Source organism: Aquarana catesbeiana, linkage group LG04, assembly GCF_042186555.1.
Source record: "Aquarana catesbeiana isolate 2022-GZ linkage group LG04, ASM4218655v1, whole genome shotgun sequence".
Lineage (NCBI taxonomy): Eukaryota > Metazoa > Chordata > Amphibia > Anura > Ranidae > Aquarana > Aquarana catesbeiana.
In genome coordinates, this window is record NC_133327.1 from 419736135 (window position 1) to 419759983 (window position 23849).

The 23849-nt window shown below is 45.1% G+C and overlaps 1 protein-coding gene across 1 annotated transcript in view; it reads right to left on the reverse strand.

Moving 5' to 3' along the window:
• Window positions 1-23849, reverse strand: part of MAP3K5 (mitogen-activated protein kinase kinase kinase 5) — a 269034-nt gene that overhangs the window by 56560 nt on the left and 188625 nt on the right. Inside the window, exon 16 of the mRNA XM_073627344.1 lies at window positions 13407-13534. Within this exon, the coding sequence (XP_073483445.1) occupies window positions 13407-13534 (128 nt within the window). The remainder of the gene's footprint in view (window positions 1-13406; window positions 13535-23849) is intronic.

The following is a 23849-nucleotide window of genomic DNA, read 5'->3' on the forward strand; positions in this document are numbered from 1 at the left end:
CCTGAATATAGAGGTGTAGTTTGTGGAAAACAGCTTCTCCATTACTTGAATCTATAGACATCTTTTTGTCTATACTGTGGATCACATGGAAAATAAATTCATTTTTGAAAGTCTATATTGCCAAAGTAAAAACTAGTTGTCCCCCCCCCCAAAAAAAAAAAACCGATATATTTCTTTGTTATATTAAAGGGAATGTAAAGCTTTCCCATTTTTTTTTATTAAAATAATAAACATGTTATATTTGTTATATCTATACTTAGACCCCAGATGATGTCTTATTGAGACGAAACCGGTCGGGACGAGCTCTGCTGATGCCACTGTGATATTTAATTTTGCTTACATGCCTTTTAATGCCTTCTCAAATGTGAGTGACCATTTTACTTATTTCAATAAAATGCCTTTTATGTAAATAGAATCACTCTATGTGGCCCAATTTTTTTCCTTTTACCATATATAATACTGGGAGGATCCGTTCTTGATCTTTGGTCACTGTTCTCTTGGTGGATACCCATTGATGTTATACATTGTGATGGACCCCTGCCTGATTGGTCTACATCGGAAACCTTGTATGCTGATTTTCTTCTCTGGGTATATTACACCACAAGCTCTGTTGACTCATCAGGCGTATGCCTAGTTGGGTTCAACTTGTCTGGTAAGCCTCTTTCCTTTTGGTGGTGGATTATCAACAGACAACTAGCTCACAGATTTATCTTGCAAGTCACTTTATATATTGGAGTCACTTTAGGGATTTCATTCATATATATATATATATATATATATATATATATATATATATATATATATGCACTGTTGGTTTATCTAAACATCATCATTATTGTTATTTGTATATTAGAGTAATATTGTATGTATTTTATCATGAATTATGCACATCAGTAATGGTTTGTTACTAGTTTGATCCTGTCTGGGGAATCTCACTATCACCTTCACTTTTAGCGCTGCACTTTCCCACTTTCCCATTTGTAAACATGTTATACTTACCTGCTTTGTGCAGTGGTTTTGGACTGAGCAGCCCCCGATCCTCCATTTCTCTGGTCCCCCACCTGGCTCCTTCCCCCCACCAAGTACCCCTATGGGAAACCTATTCAGACACACAGCCCAGCTTGGCCTCGCCCCCCCACTCACAAGTTTTGACTGACAGCAGCAAAAGCCAATGGCCTCCGCTATTCTCATCCAAGCCTGTGAGACAGGGAAGAGGGAAGAAGAGCTTCTGAAGAAATGCACAGCGTTGGATCAAGATCAGACTCAGATAAGTATTTAGGAGGGGTAGGGGGAGCTACTATTAAACGTTTTTTTTACTTTAAAGCAGATGTAGCACCCTGATGTTTAGGCAGGTTTGCTCTTAAATTTACCTGCCAGGTGTAGTTGTCTTGGCCAATTCATAGGAGATCAATTGATTCCACCCTAATTCTGGAATTGCTGTACTTCTCTCTTCTGTCACTAGATGGTGGGGTTTCTGGTGACATTAGATAACAAAAGGACATTGCAAGGACAGATTAGGAATAGATGGGGTATCTCAACCAATGGGCAGGGATCTTCTTGGGTCCCTTGGCCTGATGGGAGAGCCTTTTTATTTGGGTGTGGTCAGCTGATCGGGTTCTGTGCCACCTGGATGGCTGTCTGGGTTGACATGTGTTGTGCTGCTCTGGGCTGTTAGGCCAGAGCCTGAGGCCTATCCCGGGGACATCTGTCTGCTAGGATGTCTGAAGGCCTATCCAGAAGCAAGAGAGCAGCATAGGGTTGGGACTGCAGCTTGCAGTCCAACCATAAGTGACGGTTCTGGCACTAATGGGATATAGAGGGGTAACTGAATATATCCCCCTATGGAACAATAGAAATCTAGCAGAAGTAAAGAGTATAGAGAGGTCTAAAGAATGGGAGAGACAAGGCATTAACTGATTAATCCAACTATACGAGGGCAATCTTATGAAAACCTTCCTAGACTTAAAAAGGAAATTTAATATATCAAATAAATCATTTTTTAAATATCTTTAAATTAGACACGCCATCCAAGTCCAGTTTAGGTCACAGATAATTGAATGGTCCCAGATCTCCACTCTCTTAAAAATAATTAAGCCAGATACATTTAAAGGACTAATCTCCGAACTGTGTGCTAGGTTGGCAGCTAGAATAATAAGTAGAGTAGGGCCTTCCAAGAGTAGAGAGGGGTGGGAGAGAGATGTAGGGGTAATGACTATGGAAGAATGGGACAGGATCTTGAAACGAGGAGCACTGGTCTCGATCTCTTCTTCACAGAAAATATCTCATTTTTTTTAATATACAGAGTCTACTATACCCCTAAAAAAATGTTTAAACTTGGGTGGAGACAAAACGATGAGTGTCCCAGGTGTAAGGCGGCAGGGGATTTTATCCACATGGTATGGAAATGTCCGAAGCTATTTAGATACTGGGTGGAGACCACAATAGACAGGATAAATACAATTTTTAAGACCACATTGGAACCGGTAGCCAAGACATGCCTATTAGGGAGTTTGGAGGAAGGTAGAGTCCCGTCTGGTACCACTGAAGTAGTGCTGAGATGCCTATTCCAGGCGAGAAAATTAATCGCACAGAAATGGCAGGCACAGACTCCCCTGACTGTGAAGAACTGGGTTGAGACCATCAACTCTATAGTTTGGAGTGAGAAAGTGGTACTTGTTAGGCAAGGTAACTATAAGAAGTTTGAGAGAATGTGGAAGCCTTGGCTGGACGAGATGGAGTGTCTCCTATAGGAGGATGGTGAGGAGTGAATCCCTTTTTCTTCTTCTTCCTCCGCGGGGGACAATAGTCAATCTAGCCTACTGTACTGCTCTCTATCCCTTTGAGTGCTCCCCTCTTGCCCGCCCTGAGGCTCTGCAACTAATAGAACTACACGCACAAATAATATTAAGGTGGTGTGGGTGAGGCGGGGAGGGTGGGGAAGGAAGGGACAGGGAAGGTAGGGAGAGAGGGAGAGGGAGGGTAAAGCAATAAATAGGTTTATGTATTGTAAGACACTGTATGATATTTTTTTTAATGCTATCAGAAAAAAAATAAATAAATAAGTGACGGATCTGTCGGCCAGAGAACCTGCCGTGGTCGGAGATAGAGGGGAAGATGTCGCCATTAAGGGAACAACCACCCTATTACCAGGGACCACAGTGAGTAGCTGAAGCAAGTATTCTCACCAACCAGGGACGGTGAAGAATTGGGAAACTTCAGCAGGCGCCAAGCCAAGGACCCAGCCAGCGGAGGTAACGCTTGCAGAGCAGCCTTGTGTGCCAAGCCAGCGACAGAGCAGGCCAGTGGGGTGATGCTTGAGGAGTATCTGTGAGTGCCAAGCTAGGGACCCAGCAGGGAAATGGGGGTGACGCTTGAGGAAGATACTCAGTAAGAAGGAGAAGGAGATCCAGTGGCAGTGGATCAGCTGGTCTAGTAAGAAGAGACTGGGAGCTCAGTGGAGTGAAGATCTACAAGTGATTGTAGAGGAAGTACAGAAGTTCATTACAACTTGTGTTAGAAACTGTTACAAGACTATTACCATAGGAGACAGCAATCCTACATATGCAGATGTGGTGACCTGCTGGGTGCATTTTCCCTGCATGGCTGTCTACCTATAGAAGTCTAGGAGTCTGCTAATTACCACTGCAACTAGTAAAGGGTGTCCTGGCCCTAAACCCTCTCTCTTACAGTTCTGTTCAAGAGAGAATAAATCTCATTGCATTCAAGAAGTGTCTGGCGCCCATGAATCTACCTTGCATTACACCCACCATGCCTTGTAACCCACTCTACACAGAAGGATGTCAGCTGTCCCTAACTCTGGAGGTTCTCATTAGACCAAAGGGGACCCGGGACCTTGCTACACAGATAATGCATTAAGGCAAAAAAAAAAAAAGGAACTCTCACCTTTATAATCACTTTAACCACTTGAGCTCCAGAAGGTTTTACCCCCTGCGTGACTGGGGCATTTTTTGCTATTTAGCACTGCGCTATTTTAACTGGCAATTGCGCAGTCATGCAACACTGTACGCAAATTTTATTTTTATTTTTATTTTTTTTCACACAAATAGAACTTTCTTTTGGCGGTGTTTGATCACCACTGGGTTTTTATTTTTTATTATAGAAATGAAAAAAGACTGAAAATTTTGAAAAAACTCCCCGATATTTTCTACTTTCTGTTATAAAACATATCCAATAAAAGAAATCTAATTTCTTTATAAATTTAGGCCAAAATGTATTCTGCTACATGTCTTTAGTAAAAAAAAAAATTACAGTAAGTGTATATTAATTGGTTTGTGTGAAAGGAATAGCGTGTACACACTATGGTACATATACTAGAATTTACGTAGCTATAGATGCTATACTGTAATGTCGTTGATCAGGACTTATAGTGTGACTGTGATAGGGTGGCAGGCAATCTGGCGCTAAAAGACACTATCTGGGAGGGTCACTAACTGACACAGACATCGCTAGTGACAGTGACCAGTAATAATACTGTACACTGACACTGTAACACTGGCTGGGAAGAAGTTAACATCTAGGGGCAATCAAGGGGTTAACTGTGAGCCTAACAATGTGTAATAAGTACTGCTTTTACTTTTCTATCTCGCTATTTTTTTCTCCCCGTTTTGCAGGGAGGAGAAACAGCCAGATTGCTGTTCACTGTACACAGCGTTCTGTGATTTGTCTCAAATCAGCTGCCGAACTCATGCTGTAATTGGTCAGCAGGGGACACACTGCAGAGTATATATATATATATATATATATATATATATATATACAGTTGTGCGCATAAGTTTACATACCCTGGCAGAATTTATGATTTCTTGGCCATTTTTCAGAGAATAAGAATGATAATACAAAAACATTTCTTTCACTCATGGTTAGTGTTTGGCTGAAGCCATTTGTTATCAATCAACCGCGTAGACTCTTTTTAAATCATAATCACAACAGAAACTAGCCAAATGGCCCTGATCAAAAGTTTACATACCCTGGTGATTTTAGCCTGATAACATGCACACAAGTTGACACAAAGGGGTTTGAATGGCTATTAAATGTAACCATCCTAACCCGGAGATTAAAGGACTAATGCCCCGTACACACGGTCGGACTTTGTTCGGACATTCCGACAACAAAATCCTAGGATTTTTTCCGACGGATGTTGGCTCAAACTTGTCTTACATACACACGGTCACACAAAGTTGTCGGAAAATCCAATCGTTCTAAACGCGGTGACGTAAAACACGTACGTCGGGACTATAAACGGGGCAGTGGCCAATAGCTTTCATCTCTTTATTTATTCTGAGCATGCGTGGCACTTTGTCCGTCGGATTTGTGTACACGCGATCGGAATTTCCGACAACGGATTTTGTTGTCGGAAAATTTTATATCCTGCTCTCAAACTTTGTGTGTCGGAAAATCCGATGGAAAATGTGTGATGGAGCCTACACACGGTCGGAATTTCCGACAACAAGGTCCTATCACACATTTTCCGTCGGAAAATCCGACCGTGTGTACGGGGCATAAGACTGGGCTCTTTAATTGAAAAAATTAGTATGTATGCAGATGACACGCTACTATATTTAGCGGATTCGGGCCCATCATTATGTACTGCACTCCACACGCTCGAACAATTCGGAACATTTTCAGGACTGAAAATCAATTGGGACAAGTCCCAAATTTTACCAATTGATAGCTTCCCACCCCCAGAATCCCAAGCCAGGCTTCCGCTTCAGAGAGTTGATGTTATTAAATATCTAGGGATCCATATATGTAGATCCCCTGCAGACTATGTATCCCTTAATATAGATCCTCTCATTTCCACGGTTAAAAATAAAGTACGGGTTTGGTCCAAACTACCACTGGGGATCTGGGGTCACATAAATTTAATCAAAATGATCTTACTCCCTAAAATACTGTATGTTCTCTGGCATACTCCAGTTTATTTACCCTTGAAACATTTCAAATCTTTAGAGTCCCTCCTTAAGCCATTTGTGTGGGGTACCAACAGACACAAACTAGCATGGTAAACCCTCAAGAATCCGACTGACCTTGGTGGCACAGCTCTCCTTGACTTTAACCTATATTACATTGCATCACAACTGTCACAGCTTTTCCACTTAAATAAAACAGACAGCAAGAGATTTCTCATGCTCCTATGTCCAAAGTGCGCACAACACACCAAGGACTCGATATATGCAATAGCATCGGGCTCGGGGGGGGGGGGGGGGGGGTGGAGCTAGGAGAAAATAGACATACCATGATATATCACTACAGGAAAATATGGGACTTAGCCGCCTCTAAACTTGAAATTCCACAGTTCAATGACTACACGCCGGTGTGGCATAACAAGAACCTTCCTGAGTTTAACAAAATTCATGACACATTTTTATGGTCCATGCAGGGAGTATTTTACCTACACCACTTAATAAAAGATGGACATCTCAAAACCTTTCATTTACTTAAAGAAGAATTTACAATTCAGAACCAGATGTTCTTCAGATTTCTACAAATCCATCATGCGACACAATCACAATTTCCTGACTCCCTCCCAAACCCCACACCTAATGTTCTTATGGCAGTAATTACGTAAGAGCACAGACCCTCATAAATTGATTTCAGCTTTCTATAACATGCTTTCAACCCCTGTATCTACTAAAATAGCATATAATCTCAATCCAAGATGGGAAAGAGAGGTGGGACCAATAGAGGATGAGGAGTGGGGGGAGGCACTGGAGTCTTGCAAAGCTATGTCCCCCAAATTATCAGACCGTCTGTCGCAGCTTTACATTCTTCACAGGGCATATCTTACACCCCTTAGAGTGGCAAGATATAAACGTACGCAACCTACCACATGCCAGATGTGTGGGAAGGAGACTTTTTTCCACTTGATCTGGACATGTCCTAAGATTCAAGGCTTGTAGGAACAAATTGTGACATTTCTGCACGACACAATGGGCTCACCCCTAGCTCTAGACCCAAAACAATGTCTTCTCGGTATAATTCCAGACACAATTGACAAATACACAAAAACATTTCTACATGAAACACTCTTTGCAGCAAGAAGGGTTATAGCCAAAAAATGGATGAGACAAGCGCCTCCTAAAATAGTGGAATGGAAGGTGGAGGTGAATAATACCTTGCCATATAAGAAATGCATATATATTAACAGAGGTTGCCCTGCCAAGTACAATAAGATATGGGATCGTTGGCTTCAAGAATCTGCTACCTGTGTCTAACGCAACTAAATTGATATAGAGTGATTTCTTGGAAGTGCGTCTGGATGTGTAGTTTTTACGTGTTAAATGTATACACCCTGAATATCCTCACACGACAAGTATATTGTACTCAATATCATATGTACTGAATTTACAACAATTAATGTGTCACCTGTGATCTGTTTGCTTGTAATTAGTGTATGTGTATAAAAGGTCAGTGAGTTTCTGGACCCTTGCATCTTTCATCCAGTGCTGCACTGACGTTTCTGGATTCTGAGTCATGGGGAAAGCAAAAGAATTGTCAAAGGATCTGTGGGAAAAGGTAGTTGAACTGTATAAAACAGGAAAGGGATAAAAAAATATATCCAAGGTATTGAGAATGCCAATCAGCAGTGTTCAAACTCTAATCAAGAAGTGGAAAATGAGGGGTTCTGTGGAAACCAAACCACGGTCAGGTAGACCAACTAAAATTTTAGCCACAACTGCCAGGAAAATTGTTCGGGATGCAAAGAAAAACCCACAAATAACTTCAGGTGAAATACAGGACTCTCTGAAAACATGTGGTGTGGCTGTTTCAAGATGCACAATAAGGAGGCACTTGAAGAAAGATGGGCTGCATGATCGAGTCGCCAGAAGAAAGCCATTACTATGCAAGTGCCACAAAGTATCCCACTTACAATATGCCAAACAGCACAGAGACAAGTCTCAAACCTTCTGGCACAAAGTCTTTTGGAGTGCTGAAACCAAAATCAAGCTTTTTTGCCACCACCATAAACACTACATTTGGAGAGGAGTCAACAAGGCCTATGATGAAAGGTACACCATTCCTACTGTGAAACACGGAGGTGGATTGCTGATGTTTTGGGGATGTGTGAGGTACAAAGGCACAGGAAATGTGGTCAAAATTGATGGCAAGATGAATGCAGTATGTTATCAAAAAATACTGGAGGAACATTTGCATTCATCAGCCAGGACGCTGCACATGGGACGTACTTGGACATTCCAACATGACAATGATCCAAAACACAAGGCCAAGTCGACCTGTCATTGGCTACAGCAGAATAAGGTGAAGGTTTTGAAGTGGCCATCTCAGTCTCCTGACCTCTATATCATTGAGCCACTCTGGGGAGATCTCAAATGTACAGTTCATGCAAGACAGCCCAAGAATTTACAGGAACTGGAGGCTTTTTGCCAAAAAGAATGGGCTGCTTTACCATCTGAGAAGATAAAGAGCCTCATCCAAAAATACCACAAAAGACTTCAAGCTGTCATTGATGTTAAAGGGGGCAATACACAGTATGAAGAACTGGAGTATGTAAACTTTTGATCAGTGGCGGTTGGTGCTCAAAATGTTTGGGGGGTGCAAACAAACTGAAAAATACTGAAAAAAAAATCAATTGCAGCCTTACTGTGCCATCAAACGCAGCCACTGTGCCCATCAAATGCTGCCACTGTACCCATCAAACGCTGCCAACTGTGCCCATCAAACGCAGACACTGTGCCATCAAATGCTGCCACTGTGCCCATCGAATGCTGACACTCTGCCCATCAAACGCAGCCACTGTGCCTATCAAATGCTGGCATTGTGCCCATCAAACGCTGCCACTGTGCCCATCAAACGCTGTCACTGTGCCCATCAAACACTGCCACTTTGCCCATCAAATGCAGACACTGTGCCATCAAATGCTGCCACTGTGCCTATCGAATGCTGCCACTCTGCCCATCAAACGCAGCCACTGTGCCTATCAAACGCTGCCACTTTGCCCATCAAACGCTTCCACTGTGCCATCAAACGCAGCCACTGTGCCCATCAAACTCAGCCACTGTGCCATCAAACGCAGCCACTGTGCCTATCGAATGCTGCCACTCTGCCCATCGATTGCTGCCACTGTGCCCATCAAACGCTGCCAATGTGCCATCAAATGCTGCCACTGTGCCCATCAAAAGCTGCCACTGTGCCCATCAACTGCAGCCACTATGCCCATCAAATGCTGCCACTGTGCCCATCAAACGCTGCCACTGTGCCCATCAAACGCTGCCACTGTGCCCATCAAACGCAGCCACTGTGCCCACCAAACGCTGCCACTCTGCCCATCAAATGCTGCCACTGTGCCCATCAAACACTGCCACTCTGCCCATCAAATGCTACCACTCTGCCCATCGAATGCTGCTACGCTGCCACTGTGCCCATCAAACACTGCCACTGTGCCCATCAAACGCTGCCACTGTTCCCATCAAACGCAGCCACTGTGCCCATCAAACGCAGCCGCTGTGCCCACCAAACGCTGCCACTCTGCCCATCAAATGCTGCCACTGCGCCCATCAAACGCAGCCACTGTACCCATCGAATGCTGCCACTCTGCCCATCGATTGCTGCCACTGTGCCCATCAAACGCTGCCACTGTGCCATCAAATGCTGCCACTGTGCCCATCAAAAGCTGCCACTGTGCCCATCAAACGCTGCCACTGTGCCATCAAATGCTGCCACAGTGCCCATCAAAAGCTGCCACTGTGCCCATCAAATGCAGCCACTGTGCCCATCAAATGCAGGCACTGTGCCCAACAAATGCTGCCACTGTGCCCATCAAACACTGCCACTCTGCCCATCAAACGCTGCCACTCTGCCCATCAAACGCTGCCACTCTGCCCATCAAACGCTGCCACTCTGCCCATCAAATGCTACCACTCTGCCCATCGAATGCTGCCACGCTGCCACTGTGCCCATCAAACGCTGCCACTCTGCCCATCAAACGCTGCCACTCTGCCCATCAAACACTGCCACTCTGCCCATCAAATGCTGCCACGCTGCCACTGTGCCCATCAAACACTGCCACTTTGCCCATCAAATGCAGACACTGTGCCATCAAATGCTGCCACTGTGCCCATCGAATGCTGCCACTCTGTCCATCAAACGCAGCCACTGTGCCTATCAAACGCTGCCACTTTGCCCATCAAACGCTGTCACTGTGCCATCAAACGCAGCCACTGTGCCCATCGAATGCTGCCACTCTGCCCATCGATTGCTGCCACTGTGCCCATCAAACGCTGCCACTGTGCCATTAAATGCTGCCACTGTGCCCATCAAAAGCTGCCACTGTGCCCATCAAACCCAGCCACTATGCCCATCAAATGCAGGCACTGTGCCCATCAAACGCTGCCACTGTGCCCATCAAACGCTGCCACTGTGCCCATAAAACGCAGCCACTGTGCCCACCAAACGCTGCCACTCTGCCCATCAAACGCTGCCACTCTGCCCATCAAACACTGCCACTCTGCCCATCAAACACTGCCACTCTGCCCATCAAATGCTACCACTCTGCCCATCGAATGCTGCCACGCTGCCACTGTGCCCATCAAACACTGCCACTTTGCCCATCAAATGCTACCACTCTGCCCATCGAATGCTGCCACGCTGCCACTGTGCCCATCAAACGCTGCCACTCTGCCCATCAAACGCTGCCACTCTGCCCATCAAACACTGCCACTCTGCCCATCAAATGCTGCCACGCTGCCACTGTGCCCATCAAACACTGCCACTTTGCCCATCAAATGCAGACACTGTGCCATCAAATGCTGCCACTGTGCCCATCGAATGCTGCCACTCTGTCCATCAAACGCAGCCACTGTGCCTATCAAACGCTGCCACTTTGCCCATCAAACGCTGTCACTGTGCCATCAAACGCAGCCACTGTGCCCATCGAATGCTGCCACTCTGCCCATCGATTGCTGCCACTGTGCCCATCAAACGCTGCCACTGTGCCATTAAATGCTGCCACTGTGCCCATCAAAAGCTGCCACTGTGCCCATCAAACCCAGCCACTATGCCCATCAAATGCAGGCACTGTGCCCATCAAACGCTGCCACTGTGCCCATCAAACGCTGCCACTGTGCCCATAAAACGCAGCCACTGTGCCCACCAAACGCTGCCACTCTGCCCATCAAACGCTGCCACTCTGCCCATCAAACACTGCCACTCTGCCCATCAAACACTGCCACTCTGCCCATCAAATGCTACCACTCTGCCCATCGAATGCTGCCACGCTGCCACTGTGCCCATCAAACACTGCCACTTTGCCCATCAAATGCAGACACTGTGCCATCAAATGCTGCCACTGTGCCCATCGAATGCTGCCACTCTGCCCATCAAACGCAGCCACTGTGCCTATCAAACGCTGCCACTTTGCCCATCAAACGCTGCCACTGTGCCATCAAATGCTCTCACTGTGCCCATCAAACGCAGCCACTGTGCCTTCAAACGCAGCCACTGTGCCCATCGAATACTGCCACTCTGCCCATCAATTGCTGCCACTGTGCCCATCAAACGCTGCCACTGTACCATCAAATGCTGCCACTGTGCCCATCAAACGCAGCCACTGTGCCCATCAAATGCAGCCACTGTGCCCATCAAACGCTGCCACTGTGCCCATCAAACACAGCCACTGTGCCCATCAAACGCAGCCACTCTGCCCATCGAATGCTACCACTCTGCCCAACGAATGCTGCCACTGTGCCCATCAAACGCTGTCACTGTGCCCATCAAATACTGCCACTGTGCCATCAAATGCTGCCACTGTGCCCATCGAATGCTGCCATTGTGCCAAATGCAGCCACTGTGCCCAGCGAATGCTGCCACTCTGCCCATCAATTGCTGCCACTGTGCCAAATGCTGCCACTGTGCCCATCAAACGCAGCCACTTTGCCTATCAAACGCTGCCACTTTGCCCATCAAACGCTGCCACTGTGCCATCAAACGCTGCCACTGCGCCCATCAAACGCAGCCACTGTGCCAAATGCAGCCACTGTGCCCATCGAATGCTGCCACTCTGCCCATCAATTGCTGCCACTGTGCCCATCAAACGCTGCCACTGTGCCAAATGCTGCCACTGTGCCCATCAAAAGCTGCCACTGTGCCCATAAAATGCAGCCACTGTGCCCATCAAATGCAGCCACTGTGCCCATCAAACGCTGCCACTGTGCCCATCAAACGCAGCCACTGTGCCATCAAATGCTGCCACTGTGCCATCAAATGCTGCCACTGTGCCCATCGAATGCTGCCACTCTGCCCATCTAAAGCTGCCACTGTGCCCATCAAACGCAGCCACTGTGCCCATCAAACGCTACCACTGTGCCCATCAAACGCTGCCACTGTGCCCATCAAATGCAGCCATTGTGCCATCAAACGCTGCACTGCGCCCATCAAATGCTGCCACTGTGTCCATCGAACGCTGCCACTCTGTCCATCGAATGCTACCACTCTGCCCATCAAACGCAGTTACTGTGCCCATCAAATGCTGCCACTCTGCCCATCAAACTCTGCCCATCGAATGCTGCCACTGTGCCCATCCAATGCTGCCACTGTGCCATCCAATGCCACCACTGTGAGCCCCCCCACTCACTCGCTGTCTGCCCGGCACTTACTCTGTCTCGATGGGACAGCGGGTGACGGCAGTGAGCGGTGTCCTCCGAGAGGTGTCCTCCATTAGTCTCATTCCGTCCTCTCCCATCAGGCGTCCAATCACAGTGCCTGTCATTTCAGCCAATCAGGTGATGGGTAGCAGACCCAAGCACCTGATTGGCAGAGAGGCGGTTCAGTTTTAGGACAGTGAACATTCATTCGCTGTTCTAACACACCTGGGTGAACTGTGAGCACCAAGCATGGCGCTCACAGGTCACCTTTTTTGACGCCTATTAGAGCCTATGGCTCTAATCAGGTGCTTCAAAAACACCCCCCGCCGCTGTAATTCAGGCGCCTGAAAAGGGCAGGGGTGCCTGAATAGGAAGTGGCAGCGGTGGCCGTGGATAGATTCATGAATGCATGAATCTATCCATTGGTCATAGAGGGGGTGGCTGGAGAGAGGGGGCGGTGCCCGTGTGCCCTTATGGACGCACAGCCACTGCTTTTGATCAGGGTCATTTGGCCAGTTTCTGTTGTCATTATGATTTAAAAAGAGTAAACACAGTTGATTAATAATAAATGGCTTCAGCCAAACACGATGAGTGAAAGAAATATTTTTGTGTTATCATTCATATTCTCTGAAAAATGGCCAAGAAATCATAAATTCTGCCAGGGCATGTAAACTTATGAGCACAACTGATAAATACACACACACACATACAAATGTTCTATTTTTCCATTTTTAACTGAATGGATTGTTTTACAAGGTAAAAGTTCACTTTAAGTAAAACACTTACCTCCTGGCACCTGTTCCATAAATATCTTAATAAAGCGATTTTCACTGAACGAGCCCAAATATTGGACAATGTTTTTGTGTTTCAGGTGCCTGTGAAGTGCAATCTCTTCATGAAGTGGTTGGGAGTACCTAGAAGTAAGGAAACATATTTAATATTTTATTTTTATATAGGAACACCTTATTAATGATAAGCGCAACACACTCTAGACACAATAATAAAAGCACAATAAAAGCCCTACAGGGAAACTCTATAAAGTAACTCACAACATCTGGAGTTAAATAATGAGGTTCAAACATGCTGCAAAAATACTGCTGTATTTATGTTACACTTATTCCCTATGTTGCTACATAAGGATTAAAACAAAAATCATTATAGCTGATTGCCAATAAAGACACATCTGTTTCTGTTTTACTGAAAAGCCTCACATTTCAAACATCTTCTCAGAGACAAACTGTAAAACAACTGAAAGGAAAATATTACTCGCTAGTCTCCTATGGAGACTAATATACAGCCTAGGTACATTTGCTTTGGTCTTATGCCTCTGCCAGTATTTCCAACATGGATCTGCATAACTCTGGCAATTACATGAGTCACTTTATCACAAAAGTACCAGTGTGGAGCAAAATCAACAGGTATTTCAAATATAAATCCACTGTTAACCCTGCACTAATGATGCATACATGGCAAAATCAATACGTTTTTTTTTTAAAGTGTGAAAAGTGTATACCAGTGGTCTCCAAACTTTTTAAACAAAGGGCAAGTTTATTGTCCTTCAGACTTGGGGGCCAGACTGGGTCTAGCGGGCATGGACATTTTCCAGGCATCAGTGGTGAGTAAACATCGCCAAATTTGTTATTAGGGGGAAGAATAGTGCCCCATTGTTGGTGTCAGTGGGAGAAACAGAGCCCCATTGTTGATGTCAATTGGCAGAATAGTGTCTCGTATCAGTGAGAGGAATAGTGTCTCAAGGTCCGCATAAAGGCAAACAATGGGCCACAGTTTGAAGACAAAACAATCTCCTGCGCTCAGGAGCTTAGTCCATGTGTAAGTGGTATAGCCAACCCTTTGGATAAAATATCGAAAGTCAAAGGTCTTGCTGCCCTCCTCAGAACAATGGATGTCCTTAGAGCTGAAACATATAGAAAAACAGGGCGGGCGCACCGACCATGTGCATTATCAAAGATAAAATGTATTTAATTAATAAAAACAAAAGTCATACTCACAAACAAACGTTAAAAAAGGCTTAACATTGCTCCAAAAATTTGGAACCGTGTATTCTAGTCACCTGCAACCTGGACCGGGTATTAGGAGGACCCAGATGGCATCGCAAACGGCTTACGCATTACGAGGGAGTACCCTCTTCATCAGAGCCTCAGCCATAGCTGCTATGGCTGAGGCTCTGATGAAGAGGGTACTCCCTCGTAACGCTTAAGCCGTTTGCGACGCCATCTGGTTCCTCTTTATACCCGCTTCAGGTTACAGGTGTCTAGAAGACACGGTTTCCGATTACTTGGAGCAATGTTAAGCATTTTTTTTTTAATGTTTGTTTGTGAGTATGACTTTTGTTTTTATTATTTAAATACATTTTATCTTTGGTAATGCAAAAGGTCGGTGCGCCCGCCCTGTTTTTCTATATGCCACAATTTTAAGACCACTGGTGTATACAGTCATGTTTTTCCCTGTATGAGCAAACTTTTACACATTTTTTCCCTCTCACTTCTATTTTTTGGAACTAGCAGTGCATATTAGTTGCTGTCATATACACTGTTCTATGCCCACTACAGATCACATAGTTCATAGTCCATCCCAAGGGTGAGCAAGAGTGGATGGCTACATTCCTACATACAGCGGGATCATGGAGAATGACCATAGCCACCCTCAAAGAGGAAATCTGATCACAGCAGGAAAAAAAAAGGAATCTGGAGATTTGGATATGGCCAAGAGCAATAGAATGCACTTTTAGATTTTTTTTAAAATCAGAAAAGTGGCACTTTTTTATTTCTAAATGCTAATCTGTAAGTGCATTAAACTGCAGGATTAATCTTGTGCTGTGTGATGACAGAAGAATGAATTCTGATTGACTGCTATCTAAAGTGCACCTTCAGCAAATAAATAACTAATGCCTGGTACGCACAATGAGATTATCGGACAAATGATTGTTTGGTTTTCTTTTTGCATGCTAGTCTCATATCAAAATTGAAGAGATTACTAAAGTAAACGAAAATTCTCGTACGACAGAATATAGAGTCGGAAGTGATGTAATTGTATTGTATTTGTATTACATTTTCGGATGAATACTGTGGCGATTAAACAAAAATTGTGTGATCTGGTATCATACGAGAAAAATATTTGTGTTTATCCCATTGGATAATATCAGATGAACTGTCGTGATCGGCTCTCGAAAGTTGTGTACTAACGATCAGATTATCGTATGATCGTTTCAAAAGCGTTGTTTTTTTGTATGATTTTTTTGGTTGTGTGTACGGCCTTAAGGATTGCTTCTGCATGAGAAGTTGATCAGCACATGTGTCTCACACAAAGCCATAAAGACAGAAAAGCAGAAGTGAAAACAACAGTTGTTCAGACTCTGGGGTTGAACATAACATTTAGAACATTTAGTAAAGGCAAATGCACTATGCATTTTGCAAAGCGCAGTTGCACCAGAGCTTAGTAAATGAGCAAAAGCTCTGCTGACTTCCATCATCCAATCATGTGCAAGCATAAATGCATTTTTTTCCCTTGCTTTTGTACTTCGTGCAAAATGAAGCTTAACCTAATTTACAAAGCTCTGGAGCAACTGCAAAGTGCACAGTCTATTTGCCTTTAGTAAATCAACCCCTCTGAGTAACCCAATTCAGGACTTAGGTAGTTGTGAGGTTTTCACATGAGAATATCACAGGGGAGATGTGGCACTTAAAGTATATCTCTATGTAGGAAAGGATTGGAACCACTGTCAGGTTTTAAGTCTTTTTTTTTGGTCCTGTTGGACCCCTTTTTACTCCGGGGTGCTTTTCAAGCATTTTAGCGCTAAAAATAGCACCTGAAAAGCGCTTCTCTTGCATCCCCAATGTGAAAGCCCAAGTGCTTTCACACTGGGGCGGTGCGCTTGCAGGATGGGAAAAAAAGTACTGCAAGCAGCATCTTTGGGGAGGTGCGGAAGCGGTATATACACCGCTCCCAAAACGCCCTGCCCATTGAAATGAACACGGGTGCTTTTAACCCTTTCTTCAGCTGCTAGCGGGGGTTAAAAGCGCCCCGCTATCGGCCAAAAAGCAACGCTATAACAGCGGTAAAGCGCGGCTAAAACTAGCAGTGCTTTACCCCTAACACCGGCACTGCTCCAGTTTAAAGTACCTTTAGGGAGGTTTCCTCTATCTTGTTGTCTTGGTGATCATTGCCACCAGGACCGAAAGTGAGGCCAGATCCTACATTTTGGGTTGCCATCAAAGCAGGAATATAGAGAAAACATTCCATGGGAACATTTGTTCATGGACAACTGTTTGAGGGGGTTCAGAGTTTTTCTCTCACTTCCTGTGGTGTTTACAGGACAAAGAGTAATGGGATCCCTGCAAGTGCAGTTGCCCCAGAGCTCAGTAAATGAGCAGAAGCTCTGCTGACTTCCATCATCCAATCACGTGCAATCAAAAATGCAGTTTTTAAATTTTCCTTGCATGCGATTAGGTATTTTTTGCAAAGTGAAGCTTTACCTTATTTGCTAAGCTCTGAAGCAACTGCACTGCAGAGTGCAACTGCACTTTGCAAAGTGCACAGTCTATTTGCCTTTAGTAAATCAACCCCATAGTTTCTGTTTTTAAAGTGCATGTCTAGCCGGAATGTTTTATATGTATATTTACAGTATATGCATATTTTCTATATGGTATTTAATAAGGCTAAATGTGGTTTACATTGTAAATTTCCAGTGGATGCCTTGGTGTGGCCTGGGAGATGTTATAACTCGGCATCCAAATACAGGGTCGGGCTACATCCTCTGTGACTTTAACCTGAACTGCTGTGTATATTTTATACGACACCTCCCCTTGCAAGAGTATACAGTACTATAGTTATGAATACAAGCATTGTGCTTGCTCCTGCATTCGGCCATTATAGCCTGAATTATTCCCTAAGTGCACCACAGGAAAGCAATCTACAATTGTAAACATTCATAAAAACATTCTATATATACCACTAGTCTGAAAGCCTTTATTTAGAAATAATTTAAAGCTTAAAGACGTATTAAATCGAAAAGCAAACATTACACTGGAGCTTACCAGTTCTTAGATGTGATGGCTGCATTTGTTTCTTTTTTAGGCTTTTCAAAAGAACGAGCTTTCTTACAGTCACAGGGAAGAGACAAATCATTTAACTCTGGTAGAGATGCTTGCAATAATCAACTTTTATTCATTTATGTAAAATCATCATCCCAAAAGGAAAAAAAATTGCTGTGACTGAGTTTGGCTTCAATTTGTTAGCGTATTTAAATCTGCCAGTGCATCTACCACTCCCCTCCCCCCAGACTAACAATGCTGCTGTCCAGAAGTGCCAATGTGCTCATTCATCCAGACAAGACGTGGGTTACTGGCCAGATCTCCAGGGGAAAAAAGCCTAAATAAAGAAAGGTAATGCAGCCACCACATCTAATTATTGGTAAGCTGCAATATATTACATTGTTTGATTTTGGGTTTATTATGGCTTTAACAAGATCAGCACAATACAGTACCAGAATGTTCACTACTAAGAACTGTGAACATGAACTGGCAAAACCCTGCATTGCCTCTCTAGATGCTGTTAGTGAACACAAATACAATATTCTTCTTTATGTAGCGCTACCCCTGGAGGAGCCGCTTAATGTATATTTGGTTCTGTACTCTGCCTCTCAACCCCAAGAACAGCCCAACCCCTCTGACACGCTTACTCGGCAATATTAGTGCGAAACACAGCAGTAGAGAGGAAACACAACTGTGATAAACCAGAAGGTATGGTTACTGAGACAAAAGTGACCCGGTCGGTACTTCAGGCTGAAAGTAAACCCTGATAGAGCAGCAAACCATCTGTGACCCATGGCGTCCAACTTGGCGGTAGTGAGGAGGTATGTAAGGGGATTATTGTCAGTTTTAATCACAAATTCTGCGCCATACAGTTAATCCGTCAACTTATCCACCACTGCTCACTTCAAGGCCAGAAATTCGAGTTTGTGTGTGGGGTAGTTCTCGGTGGGTGCTAGACTCCGACTCACATAGACAACAGGCCGTAGGTGCCCATCATGCTCTTAAAACAGCACCCCACCTAACCCTTCTTGGCTGCCATCCACATGTAGTTTGTATGGGTTAGCCAGCTGGTCTGACAGCTGGTCTGACAGGCTTAACTGAATTGGGATCATCATCTTCCACTTCGCTTTTCAGTAGCTCATTGAGTGGTCGAGCTATTTTAGCAAATCCCTCAACGAATCTCCGGTAATATGAGCAGAATCCCAGAAATTACCTAAGCTTAGTCACATTAATAGGTCTCGGTCAGGAGTCAGGGGTCTGTGACCACTCCATCAGCAGACACGATGTGGCCAAGGTAGTTGACCAAGGGTTGATAAAACTGTCAGTTCTCCAGAGAGAGCTTCAAGCCTTCGTCATGGAGTCTCTTCAGGCCCTTTTCCAGACGCTCTCCATGCTCCTCCAGAGTCCTGCCAAACACGATGGTTCATTTAAGTACACCAACACCTCAATCAGGTTCATGTTACCCACAGTCTTCTCCATCAGCCTTTGGAAGGTGGCCGGGGCACCAGACAGGCCATGTGATCAAATTCAAAGGACCTCACCGGGTTAAAGAAAGCAGTCTTTTCCCGTTCCTCAGGGTACATGGGGATTTGGTAGTACCCGCTCTTCAAATCCAGCACGCTAAACTATTTCACCCCTGACAGGCTCTGTAAGGCGCCTTCTGTCCTTGGGGTGGTATATTGGTCAGGAATGGTCCTTCGGTTTAGCGTTCTATAGTCGATACACAACCACAGCAACCCATTCTTCTTCTGTACCACCACTATTGAGGAAGCGTATGGACTCGGGAATCTCGGATGATGCTCTTTTCAACTCTGCCAGCTGTCTTCCAAGTTCCTTAAAGGAATCCATCAGACTCTTTCTCTGAATGGCTTATCCTCTTGAAGACGGACCTGGTGTTGGGCGTTTTTTGCACATCCCACATCGTACTCGCTCTTGGAGAATGCAGCCTGCCATCTCAGGAGCTTGGCCCTTTCCTTCCACGCAGGTGAGAGAGAAGTATTCTTTGGATCTCATCCTTTTCTCCCCCCACCAAATCAGACGGTGAGACTGGGGTAGCCGGATTCACTTGTCCCAGGAAAATCCGAGCCGGCATCTCCACTGGCGAGGCCGTTATGTTGCAGACACTGAACAAGATCTTCCCGTTGCTTCTTTGCAATGCTCTATTTGAAATCACTTCGGGAATCATCTCCACTCCCATGTCTTTTTTCTGTCTGTCCGCTTCAAGGACAATGAAAGAGCCTGGTTGTTTCCAATTTAGTTTGACAAACAAGCCACTTCACCAGGCTGTTAACACCTTCTCACTCCGGTCTTTCCCATTCCTTCAGCTTGGGCCTTATGTTCTTGCACCAGGCGCTGATAGGCTTGTCTCAACATGGGGTGCACACTTGTAGTTGAACTGTCCTGTTCTTGGACAAGAGGTGTCAACAGTCTTCTGACAAGGTCAGTATTAGTCCTAATGATAAGAGAACTTTTACTAGCCCCTGATGGGCAAGGACAGACCACTGCCAAAGTGTCAAAGGTCTCAGCTTTCCCAGCTACAGAGGGATCGAAGGTCAGCTTGACTGGTAGATAGCCATCATAGGAGAAGTTCTGAGTCCCAATGCCCCATATCTCTAGCTCTTCTAACTTCTGTAATGGCAGGTGTTTGAGGTGCCTCTCATAGATGTCTCTATAGAGGAGGGTCACTTGAGCGCCAGTATCCAGGAGGGCCTTGGTGTAGATTCCCTCCACTTGGATGGAGACAACCGGAGAAGGTCCCACTAGCTTGGCAGGGAATTTGTGGGAAGTGGCAGGCTTGGTCTGTTCGGTGGCTCCTTTCTTGTGGAAGTGAGTCTCCATTGAGCTGTGGGAGCCTGGTGTGCATTGACTCTAGGACGCTGGGTAGCATGGGTCAAAGGGAGTGGGACACTGGGTCGCTCGAAGGCAACAACGGGAGCCCTCTGCAAGGGTTTGGACTTCTGCTGCGTTCTCCTTGCGTCGTTGGTTTTTCTGGAGCTAGCTAATGTAGATGGGCCCTGGTTGACTCCTTCACCAGGGCCCTCTGGAATTTCCCGCTGGGTTTTGGCGCTGTGCTTCAGGCTTCACTGGGCTTGGGCATACTTGTCGATAATGTCCAGCTCCTCCGCAGTTAAAGCAGACTTCATTATTCATCGGCCTCTGACCAGAGGCAGTAGATGGAGTCGGAGGCACTCTTGTCTCTGTGACACCCTCATCAGTTGTCTTGGTGATTTTCGCTGCCAACAAGGTCATCATCAGCTACTCACTTGTCATCGAACATGGCCTCTTCTTCTCTCACTACTTTGATGAGATCGGGGTATTTTAGGGACATAACACCCGCAGAGGTCTTCAGCTGAAGCCAGACTGGATGGAGCATAGGGCCCCCTTTAGGATTTGCTGTATTCTGGCCTGGTCTATGGCAGAAGGCATTATCCCTTTTCTTAGCACAATCTGGTATAGCATCTTGTTCAGCCGTCTGATGTATTCAGACAGGCGTTCACCTTGGTTTTGAAGGGCATGTTCAAATTGATAGATCAGGTCAGCTGCTTTCTCTGTCTGCCCAAACTCCTCCTGTAACATGGCCAGGTAACCATAAACCGTAAAAGTTGTGTTACTAAATTTCAAGTTCCTGATAGCCTCAGCAGCGGCTCCTCGCAAACTCTCACTGATGCGTTGCTTCTTTTGGGCCTCTGGCAGGTCCCACTCTACTAGGGCCTGCATAGCCTGTTCCATCCAGACTTCATATTCTTCCTCTCCAGTGGGCACAGGATGTTTTCCAGAGAAGATCCTCAGCTTCCGGTATCCAGCCCCACCGCACACCAGATTGCCCTTCTGGCATTTTGATACAAATTCTCCCATGGCGGTGAAATATTCCGGCCAGGGGTGACGGGGAGAGAACTTCTTCTGTAGTTGACTCAGCTTGATTGGAGCTGGTAGGACCCTCGTCTGGAACCTTCAGATGAATTATACAAACCGGGACTCCTTGTATATTCTAACAGTGCATAGGTGCGGGAGGTCCCATGGTCTGTTTTGACAGCAATGGCCCACACCTTCCTGTCTAGGGACAGCGTCTTCAGAGCTTGGCTGATTTGTTCCTCAGCCCCGGCCTCCCCAGGGAGTTTTATCAACATGCTTGACTCTGAGTGGGCGCCTTCTTCCTCACACCACTGGATAGCAGCGGCAAGGTCTATCCTGATGCTTGTAGGGGAGTTGCTTGCAGAGTAGCGGAAGATCCCAGACGAGCCCCCACGTGTAGCGCTACCTCCCGGAGGAGCTGCTTAATGTATATTTGGTTCTGTACTCTGCCTCTCAACCCCAAGAACAGTCCCAAACCCTCTGGCACACCTACTCAGCAATATTAGTGCGAAACACAACAGTAGAGTGGAAACACAACTGTGATAAACCAGAAGGTATGTTTACTGAGACAAAAGTAACACAAACATATATCTATATATATAGACAGATCTATATATAGATCTATATATATATATCTATATATATCAATATATATAGATATATATATATCTATATATATATAGTCAGCATAAAACATGTACGTCAGATGAAAATCTTAGTTTAAGTGGGAAAATCTTAGTTTAAGTGACAGATTACTATTAATGATTCAGGGAAACAGTGCAGTTAACACACATTACCTCAGCTCACACTAGTGATACCTATGTGAACAGGTAGTAGAGAGGCAGAGATGACTGACCTTTTTAAGCTGTGTCAAACCTCTGTTCCCTGTACCTCAACCCACAGGCCCACAACAAAGCAAATAACAAACATTTAGTAAGAACAATTATAACCATTGCTTGATTGGCTCCTTCTAAACAGAGTCCAGCTAACTGAAGGATCACCTTTATTAGGCAACAATAGTCTGAAATGATAAGGAAGAGCAAAAGGTGGTTAACAGTAACTCCGTAGTAAAGATGAATCTTGTGGTCTTCAGCTAGCACTTTAAGAAAACTGTAATCCTGAATGGTAGAGCAAAACCGTTGAGCTGATATGAACTTTGCCAGAAGTGAATGCTGGATCTTCCTGTGTAAGCTAAACACAAGGTGGCACTGTGACTGCTTGCTGGAAAGGTATTGTATCCAGAGGAACTGTAAATACCAGCAATATGGAATACAGATGTCTGTATACAGTGTCAATGAGGTTAAGTGAATCTGTATCTTGTGGCACTATTGATACTAGCAAAGCAACAAGAACAGAGATGTCTGTATACATCGTTTGTTATAGTATAAGAACTGACTTCCAGTGGCACTAAAAGTACCACTAAGCTGAACTGTTATCCTGGATGTATGGTAACTTCCTTCATTTATGATCCTAATGATGTTATCCAATATAACTGCTAGAATCAATAATGTGAACAGGGCATAGATGTCTGCTTTCAGTGTTCGTTATAGCACAAAACCTAACTTCTGTGGGACTACAAGTACCACCAGTTGAACTGTTGTGAATGATGTCTGAAAGCAGTGTGTTTTACTAAGATATGGGCTATGCCCGCTCACTACTCTGGAACTCAGATGAAGTTGGCAACGATGCAGATGATGAGAAGACAAACAGGAACTCTCTCTCTGTATACTGGCTCTGGGGAATGGCGCCCGCCGCGCCACGCTGCAGCCCACTGGAATCTGAAGTGCAGGCGTTTCTGGATGGCTCGGAACACCCTCCGATCCGCTGCAAGGAAGAAGCAATGCTGTCCACAGAGATCCCTCTGTTTATAGCTGTCTGGCTCCTGGCTGTGTAGGCCGCAACTTAACAGCAGCTCACTGTCACAGAGACCTCCTGCTGGCAGAGTCAAACAGCATCCCAAGAGAGAGATCTAGACCTCAATCCATCCCTCTTATAGTCTCCCCGCACAGTCTGTTCTTCTCTCCTCTGCAGTCTGGAATTTGTAGTCCATAAACAGTGAAATCCCAATGTGAAACTTGAGTCCTGGAACTACAATTCCCTGTATGCTTTGCTTCCTGTATCCAGTCTGCTAACAGGATGTGATGACACAATCTTTGCTGCCACTAAAGGGAAACAGTTTCACTGTAGCAATGTTACAGAGTGTCTTTTGAATGCATGAATACATCTATATCAAGCTCTCTGCTACATTTATAATTATACTAATTTAATATACTCTGTTCTGGCTTGTGCTGGCATTATACACACCAGACACAATAGAGATGATCTG